This window comes from Arvicola amphibius, chromosome 12 (assembly GCF_903992535.2).
Source record: "Arvicola amphibius chromosome 12, mArvAmp1.2, whole genome shotgun sequence".
Classification (NCBI taxonomy): Eukaryota; Metazoa; Chordata; class Mammalia; order Rodentia; family Cricetidae; genus Arvicola; species Arvicola amphibius.
In genome coordinates this window covers 12,111,329-12,134,293 of record NC_052058.2, presented here as the reverse complement: position 1 = coordinate 12,134,293, position 22,965 = coordinate 12,111,329, and the positions used below count along the sequence as shown (strand labels likewise).

The 22,965-nt window shown below is 41.8% G+C and overlaps 1 protein-coding gene across 1 annotated transcript; it reads right to left on the bottom strand.

Annotated features, from left to right (window-relative positions):
• Positions 1 to 3,850: 3,850 nt before the first annotated feature.
• Positions 3,851 to 22,951, bottom strand: Brox (BRO1 domain and CAAX motif containing). The gene is made up of 14 exons (XM_038349716.2): positions 22,668 to 22,951; positions 21,200 to 21,279; positions 20,853 to 20,969; positions 18,521 to 18,627; positions 17,878 to 17,974; positions 15,285 to 15,380; positions 13,345 to 13,417; positions 12,058 to 12,163; positions 11,118 to 11,207; positions 9,484 to 9,569; positions 8,206 to 8,287; positions 7,775 to 7,925; positions 6,777 to 6,936; positions 3,851 to 5,941 (listed from the first exon to the last, which is right to left on the bottom strand). The coding sequence occupies exons 3-14, from the start codon at positions 20,951 to 20,953 to the stop codon at positions 5,855 to 5,857; spliced, it is 1,236 nt and encodes a 411-aa protein (XP_038205644.1). The 5' UTR covers positions 20,954 to 20,969; positions 21,200 to 21,279; positions 22,668 to 22,951; the 3' UTR covers positions 3,851 to 5,854.
• Between the last annotated feature and the right edge of the window lie 14 nt (positions 22,952 to 22,965).

Here is a 22,965-nt window from a genome sequence, read left to right as displayed (position 1 = left end):
AGATAGGATAGGTTGTTTGACTCACAGTGAGCAGTTTAAAGTGAGAGTTCCAGGTCAGCCAGAACTACACAGTGAGCCTCTCTCTCTCTCTCTCTCTCTCTCTCTCTCTCTCTCTCTCTCTCCCCTAAAAAATGGCAAATCAAATGAAGACAAGGAAGAGGGGACCAAGTGGGAAACTTGTGAAACTTGTGAACAGAATATGAAGGAAAGGAAAGTATTTAGGAATACATTAGGGGTAGAAATAAATGTCAGCCACTATTAGCATCCTTTTTAACAGGCTGAGAACTCAAATTTCAAAATTATTTTGTGAGCAGCACAAGGATGATTGGATACATGTGTGCACACGTATGCACTCATGTATGAAGCTACCTGTGATTTTATTATTTTTGGTGACACAAGTATCCAAGTCTCATTGGTGCAGTGCTTGGTTTATGAACTGGAATGATCAGAGTTCTAGAACTCCCAGGAGATAGACATGTTAAATTCATCTTCTGAGGCACAGGATACTGTGCCTGCGGGGATCACTGAGGAGACCTGGAGGGTCTACCTGTTGTCCCTGACTTAGTGCAGTGTATTCCACAAGAGCTACAGTGACAGGAAGTGAAGGTACTATTTGGTTTCAAATGACAGTGAGCATTAAATAAATAAGTCATTTAAATTTGTTAAGACCAATATAAGAAGCACGATAGTATTGAACAAGTAAACAAAACACGCCATGAGAAACAAAACCCATTCTATGACAATCCAAGGAAAATAAAAAGATTTCAGAAACCCACTCACATGACCTGTCTTTCGTTCCTTGCTGTAATGAGTTGCCTTTGGTGTTCTCCACAGAACAACATTTGGTGCTAGCAGCTCCTCTGCAGATGGTAAATTAATCACATCCAACTGAGGCTGAGTTCCTGTGTGTGCCGACGTGGAAATGATCTTGTGTTTGTCTTTTAAGGAGGGGCATGTTTGAGTTGTGGGAAGGTTGCCTGTATTTACATGGTCAGTATTGACCAAACCTGGTGCTCCCAAACTCCACTTTACGTCAGAACCACCTGTCTTGATAAAAGTTCCAAAGGCCCCGCAGGCCACTTAAACCACCGTCCCTGGGATACATGGGACCCTGATTTCTGTGAAGCTGCCTAGGTGACCCCAACTTGCAGGCAAATTTGAGGATCAGCATGTCATATAAAGAGTGGAGAAAGATGACTTACAAGTTCAGACAAAGATTGTGGGAATCAGTGAGGTGGTGAACGACAGAAAACTTAAACTTCAGACCAGTTCTAGAATGTTCTGTGCATTATTTTCTAGGAAGGTTCCTTACCTTTTACTTCTGAGCCCTGTCCACTTCAATCTCATCAAAAACTAAAAAACTTGAATATGAAAGGTTTAAATAAGGCTTAACAGACTGGTTGTAGTCAACTTACTCGCAAGACCACCCAAACACATCTTTCCAAGCAAAGCCAACCCCACATAGAGCCTACTCTGCTTATTACAGGCTGAGAGCTGCTGACTATCATTTTATCAAAGTGCCTTCTGGAGAAAATGCTAGTCTCTGTTCTTTGTAACAACAGAGTTCAGCATTCAGTAGACACGCACCTTTGATTCAGAGGACTCCTAGGGAGACTGAGGGTGGAGGACAACTAGCTCACAGCTGGCTTAGAGGTTTTTCTGCCACCTAATGGGCATTTGAAAACATGCCATACAGAATTCACCTTGCAGATCACAGTACCTGGCATACAGCTCAACACTGAGCAATTTGGAATGCTTGGCTTTATTTTTGAACATCTTCACAGCCTTTCTCTTTACATCAATTCCTAGGTCAAATGCTCCATGTGTCAAACTTTTTAACCTGTTTGATTCTTAGGAAGAACTTTACTTGTTTCTTAAAAACCTGACTCTTGATGATCAAGGATGCTTCCAGGTACACACTATAATCAGCAGCCTGTGTCCTGTGCCCAGCCTTTCAATATTAGATGCCTCTTGATGATCTTCTTTGACTCTGTGACTTAACTATTGTCTACACACAGATTACTCCGGAGTTTATATATTTCACATCAGACTTTTGCTCTGGATATATTTCACAGATCCACCTCCTTGCCTTGGATATCTAAGACTTCCTGATTAGACTGAATCACTAGATAAATGCACACACACACACACACACACACACACACACACACCCCACTGTCTGTCTCTCTCATATATACACATCATTTCTCTCTCACACATACCATTCTCTCTCTCTCTCTCTCTCTCTCTCTCTCTCTCTCTCTCACACACACACACACACACACACACACACACACACACATACACACACACACACCTTGGTAGTCTTGTTATCTCAATACATGGCAATTTATCCTGGCTTCTCAGGCTAAAAGCATTAGCCATTATTGATTCTTCAATCAAACCTCATATTAAATGTCAGTAATATACAATTATCTTGTGAATTTTCAGAACCCTAAGATTTTCTGCCATCAATTGTACCACCCTAGTCTGTATTATTGTAAAGGTCTCTTTAGGCTTCCTATAGTCTAGACTTAAAAAAAAAAGCAGCCAAATTGTTCAACTGTTTGATCCTGTCACTCCTGTTTAAACTTCTCCAGTGGGTCAGCCAAGTCAAGGCCCAGCGACTTCTGAGGCTATGGTGTGACCTCTTATGCTATTGTTGTGAAATTCTTGTTGGTGTGGTTTCAAGACAGCAATACCCCGGTCATCCCCCAAGTGTGATCACCTGCATGTGACCCTCATATGACTGGCCGTGTGGAAGGAGGCAAGGAGGGCCATCGGACACATCATGGGAGATGCTAGGCTACACAGGTGGTGAAAGGTGACTGACAGGACACTATAGCAACTCAGCCCCTTGAGGTGTCACTCATGCCGAGCTGAGGCTTTGCCGGTGACCCGTCACCTCCACTCCTGTAAGCAACACCAGTACTGATCAGTTCAGAAGCTGGACTTGCAGGAAAATGTCTTCTTGGCCTACCTTTACCTCCTCCAGTTGTGGTGAACAGCAATGGCATTCTTAAGAAGCCCCACAGGATTTATTCTCCCTCAGAACCCGACCCTAGCCTTGGTAGGCACTCTCCCCACAGCCACCTTCAGCTGGTTGCTCTCCTCACTTCTTTTGGATTTTGTACCGTTTTGCTTCAGGTCTTTCACTCAAAACACCTTATCTGAGCTCCCCCTCCCCACCATCCTTCAAGGCCACTTTCCATCCTCTAATTCTTTGTTTTTTTCTCACCCACAACATGCTCATTTGCTCACTTTCTGTATCCCACGGCAGAACAGGTGTACTGGTTACCTTTCTATTGTGATCAAACACTACAACCAAGGCAACTTAGAGTTAATTGGACTTATGGTTCCAGAGGTTAGAGTCTTGATGGTGGAGCAAACACAAGGTAGCAGACGGTTGGGGCAGCAGCTGAGAGCTCACATCTTGATTCACATGCAAGAGGCAGCGAGCATACTGGGATAGCAGGAATCCTCAAAGCTGACCCAGAAGCTGACCCAGCGACACACCTGCCAGACAAGGTCACATCTCCTAATCTTTCTGGAGGTGAGTAGCCTGGAAGCTCCTGAGGAGGTGCTCATGTCCAGCTAGCCACAATACACAAAATATTGCACTGTACTTGTAATATGAGCTAGATGAGTCAATTAAAATAGTACTTTTCTCATTAAGAGGTGGTTAAAATACCAATATAAACACAAACATAAACTAAATACGCCAAGAAAATTAACTCAGGAAGCAGAATGGACACAAATGTCATTTAAATTATTACTGAAAGAAAAAAATTGTACTGTACTAAATCTGCTACTAAGTATATAAAACACTCCCACAAAAATCCAATGAAAATGTAAGTAAAATTGCTTTTATTTTCATAAATAAAAAGATAAATCATTATATAAACACTGAGCAGTAGTAGCATGTGAGCGGTCCTTGCCTGGTATGACATACATGCAACACGAATGTACAGTTCCATCCCCCTACAGTATTCATGCCAGTGCTCCACATTCGCTATCTCCCCAAATTCCCAATACCACTTCAAAACCTTATATAATGGGGTTCATTAGGTGTCACCTCTTCAGTCAACAGAAGACTTCTTGTCTGACCATGTGAGCACCGCCAATTATGGATTTCATCACCTGGACTTCCTGTAGAAGCACTGGACATATATGTGTCTCCATTTCACCAATTGTGGTTTAGTCCGGTCCACAAAAATCTCCCTACCTAGTTAATTAGTACTAGTACCTAAAACAAGTCCCACAGGCAGAAAGCAAGCAGGCTTGAGCAAGTACTAGTTAAAGTGTTGTCAGTAAATGGCATCTAGGACAAGCGACTCTGTAGTTAGGGGGAAACTTAGTATTTTCTCTACAGGCAGCAAAACAAAACCTAATGCCCATTCATTCAGTAGTTTCTCCAAGTGTTCTGAAAGCTGCAGCTTCAAATGTTAAAGATACTGTAAGCTGTAACTACCATTTCTATTTAAAAAAACAAAAAACTTCATTGATTCTACAGAACGTTTCCAAGGAGTGTAAACTATATGATTTCTTGAATACAATCTTGATTGAAGGCTAATATGTTCATTCTTATCATGAGATGTATATTCCTGCTTCAATACTTTATGTGACTGACGTGTTTCCCACTGGGCTGCTATGTAGTTACAGTGGTTTGTCTAAGCGCCTGCCCACTGGTGCGTGCACAGTAAGCTCTCATGTACACTACTGTTCCTAACAAGTGAGCCAATCTGCCACTTACGAACAGGAGTTAACACTGCAGGAAGAGTAACCAAGCAGAACACACTACAGATATGTGACTTGTGAAAGTGTCACACACCCTCTATTTCCCAGTCTGTGGATATAACCAAACTGTTTAAGTGGTACCCACTTTGAAGATCATAGTTTATATCTATATCCTGACCTTCTGCTGCTATGGCCTTTGGCCTACAGCCAAAGAAGTCCGATAGGCTAGATATCAAAGAAAACCATGTTAAAAACAAAATGTACACCAAAGTCAGGTAACAAAGGATATTTTCTTAAAATGCTTTTAACAAAGGAGTCATCAGTGTGAGCCAGGACAACCTATCTCGACTGAGCCTAAGAAAGGCTTTCTTTACAACATGCAATGCTGTACTTCTTTAAAACACACTTTCCATTCTTTATCTCTTTCTACAGAAACACCAAATGCTAGTACAAAGCTTTGTCCCTTATGTAAAAAAATTCATTAGAAAAAGTAGTTGTAAAAAAACAGTCTGGACACTGAGGGTGACTATGGGAGCACGGGACTCTGCAGGGAAGGGAAGTGTACGCCATCGCCGGTTTCCCTAAATTCCACATTCCTCTAAACACTGATTTTTCTAGTAAATTATTGGCTGCTAAGTGTAAGGAAAGAATTTGGTCTGAAGGTTTTCTGATTTTTAACTGCAAATTTCTTTTCCCACAAGAAGAATGAGTTAGACTCAAATCTAACAAGTCGATGACAAGAGGGGAACTCATTTCTTTTCAAACATTCTTCTGGTATCAAACAAGAAGCAAAACACTTTTTTATGAAGGTAGAAAAACATTACCATGAAACTTACTCTCTAGCGTTCAAATAAGTCCAACACCCTCCCCCCACAAACACACACATTAAAGGCATAAAAACAACCCTTTCAAGTGTTGTCCTGATTAAAAAAGCAGAGCCCAGAAACAAAAGCATAAAACATCTCTATGTTGAAAATCAAGAATAAATAAACAAAAGGCCAAGTCCCTCTGAAGTCAGTAATTATCCTATGGGCTTCAGAGAAATCAGAAAAGGTGAAGTGAAGCCCTGCAGTTCATCTTAGGGACTGGCAGCGAGATCTCTATAAACAAGTGTCTCTTAAGAGACAGAACACCCAGTGTCCTTTTGAGGTTTGATATCCGGTTCTTTTACAGGTTTCACGTCGTCTTCCGGTTTGGGTTTGACCTAGGGAGAAAGGAAACACGGTGAATATGCAAATGGAGATTGAGAAAACCCCACAGAGGTTTCCTCTGCTTCCTGCCTTCCAGGGTGATGTGAAAGGAGGCACCGAGGTGGCCCACGCCACAGTGTGTGTGGGGGGGTGCTCCTCTACAATCTTTCAGGAAAGGAAACACTTGGTAACAGAGATAATTTATGACAATATAAGCTATCTTTTAAAGGACTGCTTCAGAGGCTCAATAGGAAGAAAAAATGATTGTATTACAGAGTACTTGTATGGGGAGGAAACTATAAAAATATACAATTTCAAGGGAGGATTACAGTTATAAAACAATCCCCGCTCCTTCGGTCACAGATCCCTAGTCTTTTGGTAATGAAACCAAAAGACCTTTCCCATGAGCTGCCTTCTGATTCAGAGCGCCATGGGAGCTTAGGGATGAACGAATGCGCACACATTCTATTTCAATCCCGGATGACTAACAAAATGCTGCCATTAACCCGAATCTCCAAATTCCTGGGGTCAGAAGGGGCATTGCTATAGCAACATCAACACGGATGACCTCCACCCCGATCGTCTCCTTAAGAAAGCACTGACAAGCTGTGAAAATGAGGTGATGTGTTGGAAACAATGTCAGTAAATTATACAGAAATCTAGAAGTCACTGAAGGGGTAGGGGCTACTTCTGAGAACAATCTACACCCGATTAGATGAAGCACTGTAATGAGCTAACTGAGCATTCAGACAAATACATAGACCTGCTGAAGTAGACAAAGACATTGCAAAACTAGCTTTACAGTCTTCTTAAACATCTGTGACTGGAAAGAAAGCCCCAATCTCATACACTGTCATCCTTGGGTCTCTTGGTGAGATCAAACGCAGCCAACGCTTCCGGTGTCCAGAGAGCATTCATAGGAGGAAATTCAAAAGGCACAGGCTCTACCAGCCCATAATTTGCTTTGAGTTCCAGTTGTGGGGCTTCTGTTGGGATTTTTTGGAAGTAACTGCAAAAAGCAATTTAAATAGTGGTTTATTCATTTCTTCAGCAACACCTGAGCACCTAACATGATGAGTACGGCGGTTCTCAGCTCTGGGGGCACAGCCCAAATGGACCAACGAGAAGTCAGGAGGCCCTAACGGGTTACAGCACAATGCAACAGCGTTCAAGGACAGAAAGAATACAAAGAGGGGCAATGGGCCTCGATTTGAGGGCTCAGTCTATTTTCAAAGGAAAGAAAAAAACTAAAGCAGACAAGTGAAAAGTTCACTTTATATTCTTCACAGAATATTCTGTGAATAGGCAGGTAGGACAAGAATGACTCTCCCAGCCTATGAAGGCACCAAACTACAGTTTGCACTGACAATTATTGATTTCCTAATAGTTTCTAATAGTAACTAATAGTTACTGCTCGAAGGGACCAGGAAAATTTACAAGAAAATTAAATTTTCCTACTTTATAGTTAGCTCAAACCAGAGTGAGACAAATATGCAAAGAAGTTGATTATAGACACACACACACACACACACACACACACACACACACACACACCACACCCTGCACAGATGTAGCAGATAGAAGCAAAGTTTAGGGAAAATGAAGTCTTTATAGGAGTATCCTGATGAAATAAACTTTGTTACCAAACCCCACTTAGATTTTAAACCTACCTTTTATGACATCATATATAGAATTAAAGGCCCTACAAACAACTTTATCACCAATTTAAAAAGAAAATTAATACTAAATTTAAATGTAATCTAAGACACATCCTTTGGGACTGGAGATAAAACTGTTACTAAAGTCACTATGGTAGTAATCCCGATCAAGGAGTGAGGCATACGCACATGAACCCGTTTTCTCTCTGACATTTGTCCAGGGTGTTCTTCACAAGGCTGCCAAGCTTCCGGAAGAACAGGTGACCCGACGGCTTGGCTGTAGGTCCTGGTCCTTTGGTTTCCCCGTACTCTTTGCACAGGGCTTCAGCCTCTGCGTACACTGCAGAGAGGACAACAGTCTCAGAATGGCTGGGCTCCCCGCGAGAGCTCGGAGGCCTGAAGTCAGGGACAGTGGCTTCTGCTGTCTTCACCTGCTGTGAAGGCAAGGCGAAGGCAGTGCTGGTGGGAGGTGCGTTCTCTACAGGCTTGAGGGCAAGAATTTGTTTTATTTTCTCCAAATATGTTGTCCATTTCATTCATGAACTTAGAGTCTACACATTCCCTTTAGGATGAAAGCATTTTTTTTTAAAGGGAGTTAAAATCCTGGAAGGAAAACTTACATTTTTCTGCTTCTTGAAGAGACCTGATTGCTTCTCCACATTTATCACTAGCCAACAGGGTCTGGCCATGGTAACAATATGCCTGGCAAGAGAAACACATTTGCATAGATTCTGTGCTCAGACTCCATGCCACACTGTCAGTCACTGTTTGGACTATCCATGCAAGCCTTTACTTGAGGTGGGCTTCCCCTATCTCTGTCCAAATAAAATGAACAGTTAGGCCCAGCCCTGACAAGAAACAGACATGTCACTACGCTCTAAGAGCAAAACCTGCTAGCTGAAAATTGTTTGAAAAATGAGGACAGAGCTATGAAAAGGAGTCAATTCTTTGTTATGCATACATAAAGAGATTAGGCAGTGTTTTGAGACGAACAAGTAGAGTCTGCTGACTGTCCCACTCCAACCCATGTCCCACCCGCATCTGTCCATATATACCCCTCCTCCTCCTCGGTTCAGGACCTGTTTCAGCTTCAAACGCTCAGGGTTACAGGCGTGTCTCACCACACCCAGTAAGGCCCACAGGTTTTAAGAAAAACACATCAGCCTGAAGTCTACTCATTAAAATCTGCTGAAACAGACAACCGGTGCTGAGCAGTAGTATGCTGTAAAACATTGTATCACGGAAGGGGTAGAAATATTTACTTAACTCTGAAAAAGGTTCTGACTGCCTCTCACATGATAACAACCCTAAGTTTGGTGGTTTAATCAACAAGTAAAGAACTTCTAAAATGGTGCAGACTGGTGGTTTTTCACCTAGGTCATACACATTGTATGGTATGCCTAATATTAAAATAAATCAATAACAAAATCACGGTGTGTATAGAGCTGTGAGTGAGCAGGGGCTCAGAGGCCAGCCTTAGGTTCAGTCCCTGCCATCCGCTCTGTTTGAGGCAGGCTGTCCTGGTGTTTGCTGCGAAGCATGCAAGGCTAGCAGCTGGCATTTCTGCCTTCCATCTCACTGAAGGGTGCTGGCCTCACAGATGTGCACTACTGCATTCAGCTTAACATGGCTTCTGGGGATCTGAACTCAGATCTTCACACCTGCTCACAACCTACTGAGCCATCTTCCCAAGCCACTGGGGTTAGAATTTGTTGATACTCCTCTCATGGACAGGGTAAAACAATTGAGAGAATGCCCACTATGTGCCTAGCCTGAAAATACGATTTGGGAACACGCAGCACCTCTAGGTCTACAACTGTCTATCATCTTGTACTTGCTCCTGAGAACTGCCTCTCACTGGCAATCACTTCAGCATCTGCAGGGCTGTTGGGACTCACATAGGCCGTGTAGAAGCACATCTTCAAGTGAAGGTACTTCCTCCATTTTGCAGAGTATGCAGGCTCCAAACTGGATAAAGTATGATCTAAAGTTACATTTTAAAAAGCAAAGTATCATTTCACCCAGTTTCACTGGAACATTCCTTAGTTCCTGTGTTCTGGTGCTAAAAGCAGAATGTCATCTAGTCTAAATTCAAGCTTTCATACATTAAGAAAAAAAAACTCTAAATACTTAATATAATTTATTTCTTCATAATTATATATTTGAACAACATAATAAGTACCTCTTCAATTTGATGGTTAATATAGCTTTAAATTAATGGCAAAATCCAAACATTTTCCTAAATCAATTTTGACTTCCTTATTTTCAACTTCATTATCACTGTCAAACTTTTCTTTATTTACTACAAAGCCTATAACAATTTCTTCTTAAACACCAAGCCTGCCTATCCCTTTACACATCAAGCCCATGTGTGAGCTGGGAATTTTCTTTCAAAATTATGATCCAATCAAATCACTCACTTTGTTTTGAAATGAAACTAAAAAGCCGCCTTCCTCCCACAAGCATTCTCCAGCACACCCACACTGCTCAGTTTCTTACATCACTGATGCTGTATCTTACACCATGATCTGACTCCAAGTTCACCTCCTTCCCTAGACTGGGAATTTATTCTTACCTACTCCACAACCGAAGTAGAAACGGGCCTCCGAACAGAAACCTAAGTGTGTTTCCTAGATCAGAGGACCCAAGTTCTGGTTTTCACCTTCCACATGCCAGTAGTCACGCTACTGGCGGCCATATAACACTTTCCTGTTGTTTCTTATCTAAATAAGGATAACAGCTATAAAATGGCTATAAAGATCTGGGCATGGGAGCGCAAGACTTTAGTCTCAGCACTTAGAAGGCAGAGGCAGGTGGATTTCTTGGGTTTGTGACCAATCTGGTCTGTCTACATAGTCAGTTTTCAGTCAGGGCTACACAGAAAGACCCAGTCTTAAAAATGAACTAACTAACTAAATACATATGTAAGAATGTTATAAAGACCAAAATGAGCAATGGCTGCATATAACCAGATATACCTGGTGGAAAGTACACTGTCTTTCTACAAGCCATTGTTAATACATTGGCTGTGAGACGCTGGGGCCTAACTCAAGAGCTCTACTACTAGGTATATTCCCAGCTCCTTACACACTAATTTATAACATATTAACTAACATGTATACATGCATATTTGTGTCTGAGAGGAGCATATGTGTGTGTAGGCTATTCACCCTATCTGTTGAGACAAGGTCTCTTCACTTTTACCCGGATCTTACTGACTGAGCAAGGCACAGGGATCCCGCTTGACTCCTCCTCGGCAATAAGATCACAAGCACATGTCATCATGCTTGGCCCTTTTACATCTTATAGATTGAACTTAGGTCTTAATGCTCGTATGGCAAACACTTTACCCACAGAGCTGAGTTCCTGCTTTTGAGACAAATTGTCCAGGCTAGCCTTGATTTTACTCTGTAGTCAGGCAAGCCTTGGTACAATCCTCCTGTGACAGCCTTTGCAGTACCTGTGCTACCACACCTGGCCTCTTATTTGTAAAAACCTAGGGACTGTTAGTGTAACAACACGGCGAGTTTACCTGCTTTCTGGTAGAAGCTGGCCGTTTCGTAGGCAAGCGCAGCAATCAGTCCTGGAGCATGCTTCAGCTCAATTGCTCGGGCAATTGTTACTGTAACCGACACACAATAAATAAAACCTCTAAGTTCACACCCAGTTATGGGAAGTTCAGTCATAATAGCAGAAGACAGCCTGACAGTCTTCTTTCAGATTTTCAGTTTTTAAAAAATGTTTTAGTATAAAATTTATAGAAAACAAACACAAAAAGCTGATTTTATGTTTCTGATACAGTATCTTAAATCACTAGCCAACTATTAGCACAGAGAATTACTAAAATAGCATGACAGGAAGAAGAAAAGTGCTTTGAAAGCACTCAGTTTTGACATACAGATAAAAGCTTATAGTAGTTACTGTTTCAGTAACTGATAGATGAAGACTTCAGGTAATTTAATGAGTGGGAGAAGGAAAGAAATAAGCACAACACAGGAGAGATGAGTAGCGTTAATGTTTGCAGCAGAAACGAGGGCTCGCAGTTAAGATCACAAGGTACTCTTTCAGAAGAGCCACGTTCGGTTCCCTACATGCATTTTGGGAGGTTCACAACCACCTGTAACTACAGCTTCAAGGGATTTGACACCCTCTTCTGACCTCCGAGGGCACCCACACACATAACCCCACCATATACACTCTCTCTCACACACACCTAAAAATTAATCTTAAAGAAAGAAAACCCAAAGATGAACATTAATGCTATCAAAAAGGCATGAAATCAAAACCCTCTTTAAAGAAACATCAGCTGAAAGGAGCTCTCTAGACAGCAAAGGAAATGTTAAGGGTAAAACGGCCTTCATAATCAGTTCTTAAAATTTAAAACTTAATACAGCTAATTCTGGTATTTTCCAAAGACTCAAAAGCCAATATAAACATTCTTAAAAGCAAAACACCTTCAAGTATTTCCATACCTTCTTGAGCCTCAGCCTGGCACTGGATGATGTAAGTATCTATAAGCCGAGCCTCTAAGTCCTGGCCCTTTTCTGCTGGTGTAAGGAGTTTGGGTATATGACTTTCCTGGAGAGAAAGAACAGAAAACAAACATGTCAAATCTCATCTTAATGCTGCTGTCAGAGGCAAAGATGTGATTATGGGATATTTAATTTAGAGATTCACTGGGAACCTAAGAGAACAGACCAAGCAGTGGCTGTAAGCTCACAGGCGTGGTGAGGACTTATCTATTCAAAGTGAACTTTTATAAGAAATCCAGAAGCAAGAATTAGGTTATGGATAGACTTCTTTGCCAATACAATATAATGCAAAGCATATCTTTATCTTAGAAAGTATTTAGCTGCAATAGTAACAAAAATTCTCTTTTGTACTGTGACTTGTTCATTCACAATAAGAGCTAACGTTAAAAAGAAAATACTGCAAATTCTACATCACCTAAGTCAGGATGAAGAAACACCATAAGGCTGCCTCCAGAGGCCCTCAGTAATGAGTAGTTTTGATCGTAAGAAGCAGAAGGGCAGTGTCAGAGGAAGACAAGCATTTTCTCCTCAGCGCTCCCGTCCTATCTGCAGGCTATCTGATATCATTAGATTGCAGTGATTGGCCAGCCAGTAAGACTCAGAATGCAACCTCAAAGTCAGTACTGAGGGACTGCGACCGCTCCCAGCGACAGCAGAAAGTAATGTGCAGATATCAACTTATCTGTTCTGTTTTCACTCAGGGTAAGAGACAGAAAAGTAAGCAGAATATTATAGCTAAAGTTTCTAGTTATGATCCACCAACTTGAAAGTAAAAATGGAGTTACTAACACAGTAACTGGTTGTTGCTCCCAGGAAGGCAGCTAACGTACAGCACGCACAGTCAGCTCAGATGCAAGCCCTGGACATTTGTGCTCAGCCACTGTGACTGCACACAATCCCCTTGTCACCACTGCCTAGACAACACAGTAGCACGAGTACTCACAGAGCAGCTACTCTGCTAGCTGACGAGCGAGGTATACAGTACACAGGCCGTGCATGGCTTACATGCAGAGCCCACGTCACTTTAGAAAAGGCACCACGGAATCTAGACTTGGGTATGCAGATGTGGAAGGGCAGTCTGTTCTTGAATCAACTCTCTACAGTTACTGGAGGGACTGGACTACCTCTTTGACACAATGGAGTTACTAATCCCGACACAGTCCAAGAATTAACAGTGAGCCACCCCCTGATCCATCCTACCCCGCCCTGCTCCCCAACCCCATTTACCTTTAAATGTTTAAAAATCCCAGCTGCAATTTTTAGGCTCCGATGGACATCTTTTGCTTCATCTTCTGTTATGCTTTAAGACAGTGGTTATGCAAGTTAGAGGATGTGCCTTATTTCTGGTCCTAACAGCTACCATGTTATCAGAACACCAAGGCTGGAACAGGGCTCAATGCCTAAGAGCACTTGCTGCTCTTGCAGATACTCAGTCCAGCTCCCAGCACCCATATCAGGCGGCTCACATGCCTGTGACTCCAGCTCCAGGGAGACCCAACACCTCTGGCCTCCTCATGCATGTGCATATACCCACATACAGACACTTAACCAAATGAGTTACTTGTGTGATGTAGGTGTGTCTTCTATCTATCTGATGATTTCATTGGCTAATTAATAGAAAAACTGCTTGGCCTGATAGGTCAGAACATAGGTGGGTGGAGTAGACAGAACAGAATGCTGGGAAGAGGGAAGTGAGGCAGACGCTTCAGGCAGTCACCATAGGCAGTGGCCATGCTTCTCTCCAAGACAGATGCTGGTTAAGATCTCTCCTGGTAAGCGACCACCTCGTGGTGCTACCCAGATTACTAAATATGGGTTAAAGGAGATGTGAGAATTAACCAATAAGAGGCTGAAACTAATGGGCCAGGCAGTGTTTAAAAGAATACAGTTTCCGTGTAGTTATTTCGGGTGTACAGCTAGCCGGGTGGTGGGACACAGCCCCGCCGCTCCATCTACACTGTGCTTCTTATTATTAGTTTTCTTCCTTAAAAAGAAATCTAATTTCTCTATTTAAAAAAAACTAAAAATGTACATGAAACATATGCAAGACTCTGCAGAGGAACAGCAAGCTTGCCTCAAAGGAAATGCTAAACAGTCTTATGTCTTTCCAGACTGCTCTGCCATAAACACATACAAAATACTACAAACTTAACACATCATGGCAGCTACACACACTACTCTGTTCATCTGAATCACTCTACACCAGCAAACATGACTCATGTTTACATGTCTGCATATTACCATGTGTGGATGAATCAGAATGGATGTGCCAGTTTCTCAATGCTGTATGTTACTACGAAAGTTGTCTCATCTAAGTTTACAATTCTTAAAAAAAGTTGTTATTTCTCTGTGTGCATTGTTGCATGAGTGGAGGTCACAGGACAAGTGTGTGGGCTCAGCTCTCTCCTCCCCCCTTTCTGTGAGTTCTGTGTCATTGACAAGCTTGTGTCATTGGGTGGCAAGCACCTTTACCCACTGAGTTACCTCTTTAGTGTCGTGCAATTCTTTAGTCCTCTAAACAATTTTTTATGTACCTTTAAGTTTTTTTTATCTCTTTTTCTACAAATTGCCTATTCATATCCTTTATTTTCAACTGACTTGATAGATGTTGATTTTTAGATTATACATTTAAAAATGGACAACTTATAACGAGTTACAGTTCTGCTGACCAATTCTGTCACTGTTTGAAATCTGTTTACAGTACTTTAAATGTAGTCAAGGAGCCACACTTTTAATGGCTTCTTGGCTTGGGGCCTTACTTAGATCTACCACCACATAGCAAGATTATGGAAACCTTTCCCCTTGTAAAACCAGAGTAGAGGATGGTGGCTGCACAGGCTGGCAACCTAGAATCAATCTCTGGAACCCATGCAGAAGTGAAAGGAGAGAATCTATTCCACAGAACTAACCCTGGCCTATGTGTCCCCTACCCATCCCAAGAGCAATAAAAAAAATTTACAAAACAAAGATTAAACTGCCTAACTGCAGTTCTTAAGTATGAACAATGACTCTAGTACTTACATCAAGTGGGACGTTTTAGAAAATAGCCTAGACTTAAATTTAATATATTTAAAACAACAACAACAGCAACAACAACAACAACAACAACAACACACACACACACACACACACACACACACACACAAAACCTTTGCTTTCTAACTTACTTTTCTTTTCCGGCCAATCGTGAAGCATATTTGGTATACCATAATGCTACATTAAATCCCATGGATATCAATTCAAAAACAGCATCCTGCTGGGCACTGGAATTAGAAATGAAATCATTAAGTTCTGTAAATTATGAAGACATGGCTAAACAAAGCTTACTTAGCTTAGCAGGGTAAGGCTCTTGCTGCCAAGTTTGATGGCCCGAGTTCAATCCCTGGGACCCACATGGTTGAAGAGAAACGATTCCTGCATGTTATTATCCAATCTTCACGTATGTACTATGACATGCAGGCTCACACATGTACACATGACAACACATATAAATAATAAGTGCATTAATTAAAAAATTATGAAGATACAAGTTGGGCACAGTGGTGCATGCCTTTAATCCTAGCATTTGGGAGGTAGAAGCTGATGGATCACAGTGAGACTGAAGCCAGCCTGGTCTACAAAGTGATTTCCAGGACAGCCAGGGCTACATAGTGATAGCCTGTCTCAAACAACAACAACAAAAACAAACAAGCAAACAAACAAAAAACCAAAGAAACCAAAAGAGAGAACTGACACACAGGTAATTAACAATCTAAATACAGTGGTACAGAATTTTCTTAGTTTGCTTTTTATGTGCTAAGACAGAAAGCATGCACACACACACACATATGTACACACAAACATACACACACACACAACACACAAGCATGCACACATAAACAACTTGGGGAAGGAACGGTTTAGTTCAGTTTACAGCTTACAGTCTAATATGACATCAGAACAGACACTCAGGACAGGAAAATGGAAGCAGAACTGAAGCAGAGGCCAGGGTGGAACACTGCTTACTGGTTTGCTCCCCATGGCTTTCCCGGTTTCTTTTTTATACAATTCAAGATGACCTGCCCCGTGGTGGCAACACCCAGGTGGGCTGGCCCCTCATCGCACGAATCATTCATCAAAAAAATGACCCACAGGCTAATCCAATGGAAGAATTTTCTCAATTGAGTTCCCTCTCCCAAATGACCCTAGTTTACACCAAGCTGACAAAAAAAAAAAATTAACCAGCACAAGTATGAACTATGTACTTCACAGTAATAATCACAAAAAAAGTAGTTCCCAAAGCTGTTAAGAATAGCTTTAAAACTATGTATTTCTGAGACTCCTTAAAAAGTCAGAAAGCACTGGGTGGTGGCGGCACATGCCTTTAATACTAGCACTCGGGAGACAGAGCTTGTTCTGTAGCCCAGGTTGTCTTCAAGCTCATGATCCTCCTGCCTCAGCTTCCCTCGCACGTGGTTAACAGCATGTGCACCATTGCTTAGCTTAATCCATGGAACCAACACTGGGGATGATGTGGAGAAAGCACTGAATTTACATAATTCAAGCCTTTTACAGCCTGTCAAGTTTTTCAATGTAAAGAGGATGAAGACTTGATCCTTAAAAATAGACTTCACTGGACTGGAAAGATGGCTCAGTGGTTAAGAGCACTGGCTGGTCTTCCAGAAGACTCAGGCATGGCAGCTCACAACTGTCTGCAACTCCTGTTACGGGGGATCCAACATTGTCACAGAGACATATGTGCAGGCAAAATACAAATGTACATAAAATACAAATAAATAAATTTAAAAATAGTCTTTCACAACAACAACTCCTTAATTTTGGATGAAAACCAGCGATAACACACACACACACACACACACACACACACACACACACACACACACACACACCAACCAGGAAGTCTTGGAAAACTCTGGTATTCAAGACTACTAGAATCCACACAACATGTCCAAGGAAGAAAGGAAAGCAACATACAATGAATGTCGTAATTCTATAGAGGCCTGGCATTACATCATTCATCACGCCTACAGTTCCTCATTTTGTTCCTCACAGTATCCCATTATCATCATCACATCAAAATCTAATTAAAGTGGATGTTCATAGCAAACCTGCATTGTGCCTTGGCACATATGAATCCAACATTCATCCTTTCTATTGTAACACCACTCTGGGATGTGATCTCCAATCCCTTCCTTTCTATTTCTGCTTGTTTGTGTTTATGGATACACTTATGCCACGAAGCATACATGGAAGTCAAAAGGTAAATTCTGGGAGTTGGCTCTCTCCTTCGTCTCTATGTAGGCTCTGAGAATTGAACTCAGGTTGTCAGGCCATCTTGCTGGCTCCTTTTCTATTTTTTATTAAACAAAGATCTATGGCCATTTTAATAATCCAAATGTGTTTTTAAAAAATAAAGGTTAACGTCGCAATGACCTATTCACAGTTGAGTACTGAGAAAGTTGTGCAGGGTGTTCTAAGTAGAAACATGGCTAAAAAGGAGGGGGGAAATAAAGCCAGTTTTGGATTGCAAACCAGGTGTTATTAAACAGTCCAAGGTGTTTAAAGTTAGTATTTATTATTACTGCAAAAATGGATTTTGTCTAGTAAAAACACATTATTTTAAACTTAAAACCACACACTATTTTAAGTCAATATTTTAATTAATTTCCTAACAAGTGACAATGTGTATCTGTTCTTCTTCAAATACACTGGTCAAAGGGTTAAAGCAACTTGGAGTTAGGCCTCATTAGCACCGCTCACCTCGGAACATGTCCTAGCAATGTATCAGTCCACTTGAAACTCTGCACATATCTTAACTTGCTTTCTTGGGTAGAGTCCCCAAGTGAATTTATGAAACCTATGAAAAGATGCAACATATTTTAATTTTAGAACAAGTATTTTTTTCTAGTTAAAATTGTATTTGTACATAGCTGGGCATGGTGGTACATGCCTTTAATCCCAGCACTAGAAAGACAGGCAGGCAGGATCTCTGTGAGTGCAAGGCCAGCCTGATCTACAAATTGCGTTCCAGGACAGCCAGGGCTACACAGAGAAATGCTGTCTTGAACCCCCCTCCCCACCAAAAACAATTGTTTTATTCATATAATTACTTTTTCCAGGTGCCTAAATGAACCTTCTGGTACTTTTCTCCTTCCCATATTTTGCAAATTCTTCTAATAATAAAAATGAACTATATCTATAGTTATCTATATCTATCTATCTACCTACCTATCTATATTATAGATATACATATCCACTTTTTAGACTATCAGTAAGACCATGTACCACCACTTACAATGTCACATGTTGAGACCCAAGCATTCCAAATATAGCCTGGGAGATAAAACTATCTGTATCTGAAAAGTCAAATGCACATACCACAGAGCTGGTAAAAATGACCAACCTTGTAAAAGTGAGAAATACAAGTCTGCTGCGTTCTTCATCGTTTCTGGATTACAGCTCAAATCAGTGAACAACTCGAGGAGCCGAGTCCTGGATGATCTCAAATCACTAACAACAACAGACAGTAAAGCTAAGTAAGCCGTGTTTCAAAAACTACTTAAAAACAGCTCAGAGGCTACAACTTAAAAACATTAAGACAACACCACAGATCCCCTGCTTCCTTCTTTATGAAGTACCAATTCCAAGGAATAAATTTAATTAGGGTCAATGTTAGAAACAAATGAAGTTTCTATTAATAATTGCTTCAAAAGTTATACGAAAATAAACTCAGTCTAATTAAAGGAGCAATGCAAGTACCCAATTATACAATAAAAATATATAGCAAGTTTTAATAGCAAAAATATCAACTAGGCATGGCAACACAAACCTGTAATGTAGTGCTCAGGAGGTGGAAGAGGAGAGGAATCCTTAGCTATGGAGCTGAGGCAAGACTGAGGCAGCTCAGGCTAGCTGAGACCCTGTCTCCATCAACACAAATAACAACTGAATATTTAAAATTCATTCTTCCTTCTTTGTGTGTGTGTGTGTGTGTGTGTGTTTACTGACAGGGTTTCTTTGTGTAGTCTTGGCTGCCCTGTAACTAGTTGTGTAGATCAGCTGGCGTTGAACTCACCTGCCTCTGCCTCCTGAATGTTGGGATTAAGGCATGTGCCATCATCACCTGGCTCATTTTTCATTCTTTAGCCAATAGTTTTGGGGGAAACAGAAATTTAATGTACCTGTGTATTATTTTAATAACTATTTTGAATTTCTAAATTTGGCACTCCACACAAAACATCCAACATACTATACAAATATATATACATCCAGAAGATGTGAAACTGTATGGCCAAGGTGTCCCCACATGCCATTCTTCTCCGTAACAAAAAGCATCTCATATCCAACTTTCCCTCTTGCGCTTCCTTTACCCCATGGTGACGGTGCGTAGTACAGTTTCAGGATGCTCCTCTCCATTCAACACTTCTTCTCTATGTCCCCAGTTCTCTCCCACATATAAAAAGGCCAGTCTTTGGCCTTATGCTTGTCTCTTCTGAGAACTCACATCTTCAATGACTTCCTCTAATATATTTGCAGCATCTCTAATCTGCATCCGCATGTAATCCGGGAAGCCATGAGAGTTCCAGAAATTACATTTAATGGACATTGACTTAAGACCTTTAAAATAGGTTTAAGTTGCTGAAGAGTAAATTTAAACTGTAGACACATAGAATGCATGATACATAATACATTCTCTGAATACTTTCAAAGTCACTTGTAAATGTTCTCCATCTAAATACATGTTAGTGTGTGCGTGTACACACACATGCAAATATTCATGCCTATGCTGTATGGAAGCCAAGGGTTGGATGTCTGGGTCTCTCAGCGAACCCAGAACTTTCCATTTCATCTAAACTTGCTGGCCGAGACCTCTAAGATCTGCCTGTCTCCACATCTTGTGCCCAGTGCTAGGGTTCAGAGGTGTGCCATCCTGCCCATTTTTATGTGGATGTTAGGGATCTGAACTCTGGTCTCATGCTCATGCCTTAATTACCTACTTCTAAGGCATGCTTTTCTCAAGTTGTATAACTTTAAGATAAATTTAACTTTGGGCATGTTGAACTTTGGGTGAGTGGGCGCGTGCATACACACACAGAGCAGAAACAAAAGAAGCAGTGGGCCTAACATAGTGGGCAGTTTGCCAACTCCTGATGTAAGTTAAACAACTTATGTGACCCTCAGTGTAAGTCCTTTCTCGTACATCACTACTTTGAAGGCCACTTCAAACCACAGCAATCTCTCCCTGCTTAGAACATTAAATAATTTACTGTCTGGCCCATTAACAATACTCTTTTTTGTTTGTTTGTTTGTAGACAGGGTTTCTCTGTGTAGTTTGGAGCCTGTCCTGTAACTCACTCTGTACACCAGGCTGGCCTCAAACTCAGAGATCTGCCTGCTTCGGCCTCCTGAGCGCTGAGATTGAAGGCATGCACTAGCACACCCTGCTAACAATACTCATATCCTATCTTATGGTTCTATTGAAATATATAGTTTAACTTTGTTACTGCTTTAACCCTTCTGGGGCTCATTTACCGATCTAAAATTAAGCATATGGCCCCGATGCCTACCAAAGCTTAAATACCCCATGATTTAATCTTCATATGTTGATGATAAAATAGAAATTATCATGAGTTTAATGTTAGGAATGTGTCACACATTTCTATATTGACCACGGAACTTATAAAGTCCCTTGAATCCTGCCCAACCAACACTGCTTAAGTTGCACTAACACTTACTTGCAAATCTTCGAAGCAGGAGGACCAGTGATCATGCCATAGTAGTTAAAAGACACAGGAGCTGTAGCTTTTAAAGGGTTCCTGTGAAACCAATGGGTCATTTTCTCAAGATGTGCTCTACAGGCGAAGAGACATAAAAATTGAAGAAACATTAAGCTGGAAAAAGACACAGTAAAAACTGGCTATTTTACAAGATATATACACTTTATGCATAAGCTATTATACAGAAAACATGCATATATAAGCATAATACAACACAAATAGATTTTGTCTTAAATTGAGTCTATACTTAGATTATGTATAAGAAAATTAAGAACTCTGTGAGTCTGGCTGAAATGTGTTCTCACCAGTCTGGGAGACAGCTGAGATGCTGGTAGGGCTCCAGACTACACTTCTGAGAAGCAAAGCTGAGACTTTGGTTGGATGGCTGCAAACAAGAAGGTATAGGACCTGATGAGTCTCATTTCCTTAACTCAGTCAAATGGATCCTCCCATAAACACTAAGACTTCTGGAAATAAATAAGCTTCATGTTCATTTTATTTTCCACATATTACTGGTGCTAAAGGACCTTGGTGGATACCTTGTGTTCTGCAATCAACTGATTAGGTATTAAACTGCTAGGACTATTTTTATAATAAAATGTAAATTGTACAAAAACATTTGAAAGCTCCCTCAATTAAATGTCAACCTGAAAAAATGTAGCATAAAGAAAAAAGCAACACTGGGTTTTTTGTTGTTGTTGTTGGTTTTGTTTTTTGCCTAAAAGTTCCTGGGTAGGTAATGCATTTAGTAACACAAGAAGGCTTTAAGCTGAATTCTCAAACATCTCATTAGATTCCTGAAGAAACACAGAACCAATTCTGATAAGGCAAATGCTATGTAAAGGCATTGCACAGGTTTTCAATCCCCCTTTATTGGGGGAAAAAGTATGTGGAGGGTACAGTGTTCTGAAATATCAACATTATGCATCACTCGGGTTAGACCCACTAATGGAAAAACCAGTTTTGGGAAGCACCAGGTAATTACTGAACAGAGAGAATGCATTTTATACTCAGGGGATGCCTGGGCAGATCCACTTAGGACTCAAGCACTGAATATGCCCCTTCAGAACGTATTACCAAAACAGCGTCTATACATAACACCTTCAAAAGCTACGCAAACACAGCACTAGGTGTGCATACCATACTCTAGGGAAATTTGTGAAAATAAAATTTCCGCGACTGTTTCTGCTCCATCCTTTAAACACTGGCACTTTTCGGGTCTCCAGACCTCGGACGGTGGGGTCGAAGAACGACACACCCATCCCTCAGGAGCCTGCCTAGAGCACCAAGTACAATCCCGGAAAACAGAAGGTCACCTGCCAGACCTCCATAGGACGACCCAGCCTGCTGACACACCTCTCCGGACTCCGGAGCTCCCCGGAGCCTACCTGCAGTCTAGACACAGCCCGTGCCCACTTCCTGTTTACCGCCCGGCCTCTTCCTCCGGGTGTTACCGAGTCAGGGGCCGCGACCCCACAAACCTGCCTCCTGGCTCGCGAGCGGCTCTTAGGGTAGCACAGCGATCCTGTCAACCTCGAAAGGCCAAGCAGATGACAGCCAAGCCACGGTTCTGTGTCTAGCAACCCCTCTAACATTCAAAGGGGACGTCGGGCGAGGAGAGTCGTCCGATCTAGCTGTTAATCCATCAATTCCTCCACTGTCTACCATCCAAGGGTCCATGGAAGCTCCCGTGAAGGGGATGACCCTCCCACTGGAGTGCAGGGCCTCGAGGGGAGGGAGAGCACGGGCTCACACGCCTCATGATATGCTTACCGGGGACTTCACAATCTGTCCGCCACTCTTCCTGCTGGAGGAAAGGGAAGGCGGGACCGCAGTCGGCCAGCGAGACAAGGAAGGCGCCGGTAGCACCGAGACGACAGGGCTAGAGAGGCCGGAAGCGAGGCCAGCCTCTAGGAAGCGTCACGTGACTGGAGACTGTGACAGCCGCAGAGGCTGCCGTGCGCGTCTCAGAGGGGCGGTTCCGCTGCGTTGAGGCGGCCTCTGGGCTCGCTGCGTCTGCCCGCCCTTCCTAAACTTCGTTTGCTCTTACCTCTCCGGATCCTGTCTGGGC

What these genes read in the sequence shown, in the direction of transcription:
- Brox (XM_038349716.2), bottom strand. Translation starts at nt 20,953, where the DNA reads ATGACCCATTGGTTTCACAGGAACCCTTTAAAAGCTACAGCTCCTGTG. An exon ending in CCTGCTTCGAAGATTTGCAA is followed by an intron (nt 18,628 to 20,852) that starts GTAAGTGTTAGT and finishes TGTTGTTGTTAG; the next exon opens with TGATTTGAGATCATCCAGGA. An exon ending in CAGAGAGAAAACGGGTTCAT is followed by an intron (nt 6,937 to 7,774) that starts GTGCGTATGCCT and finishes TGCTTTTTGCAG; the next exon opens with TTACTTCCAAAAAATCCCAA.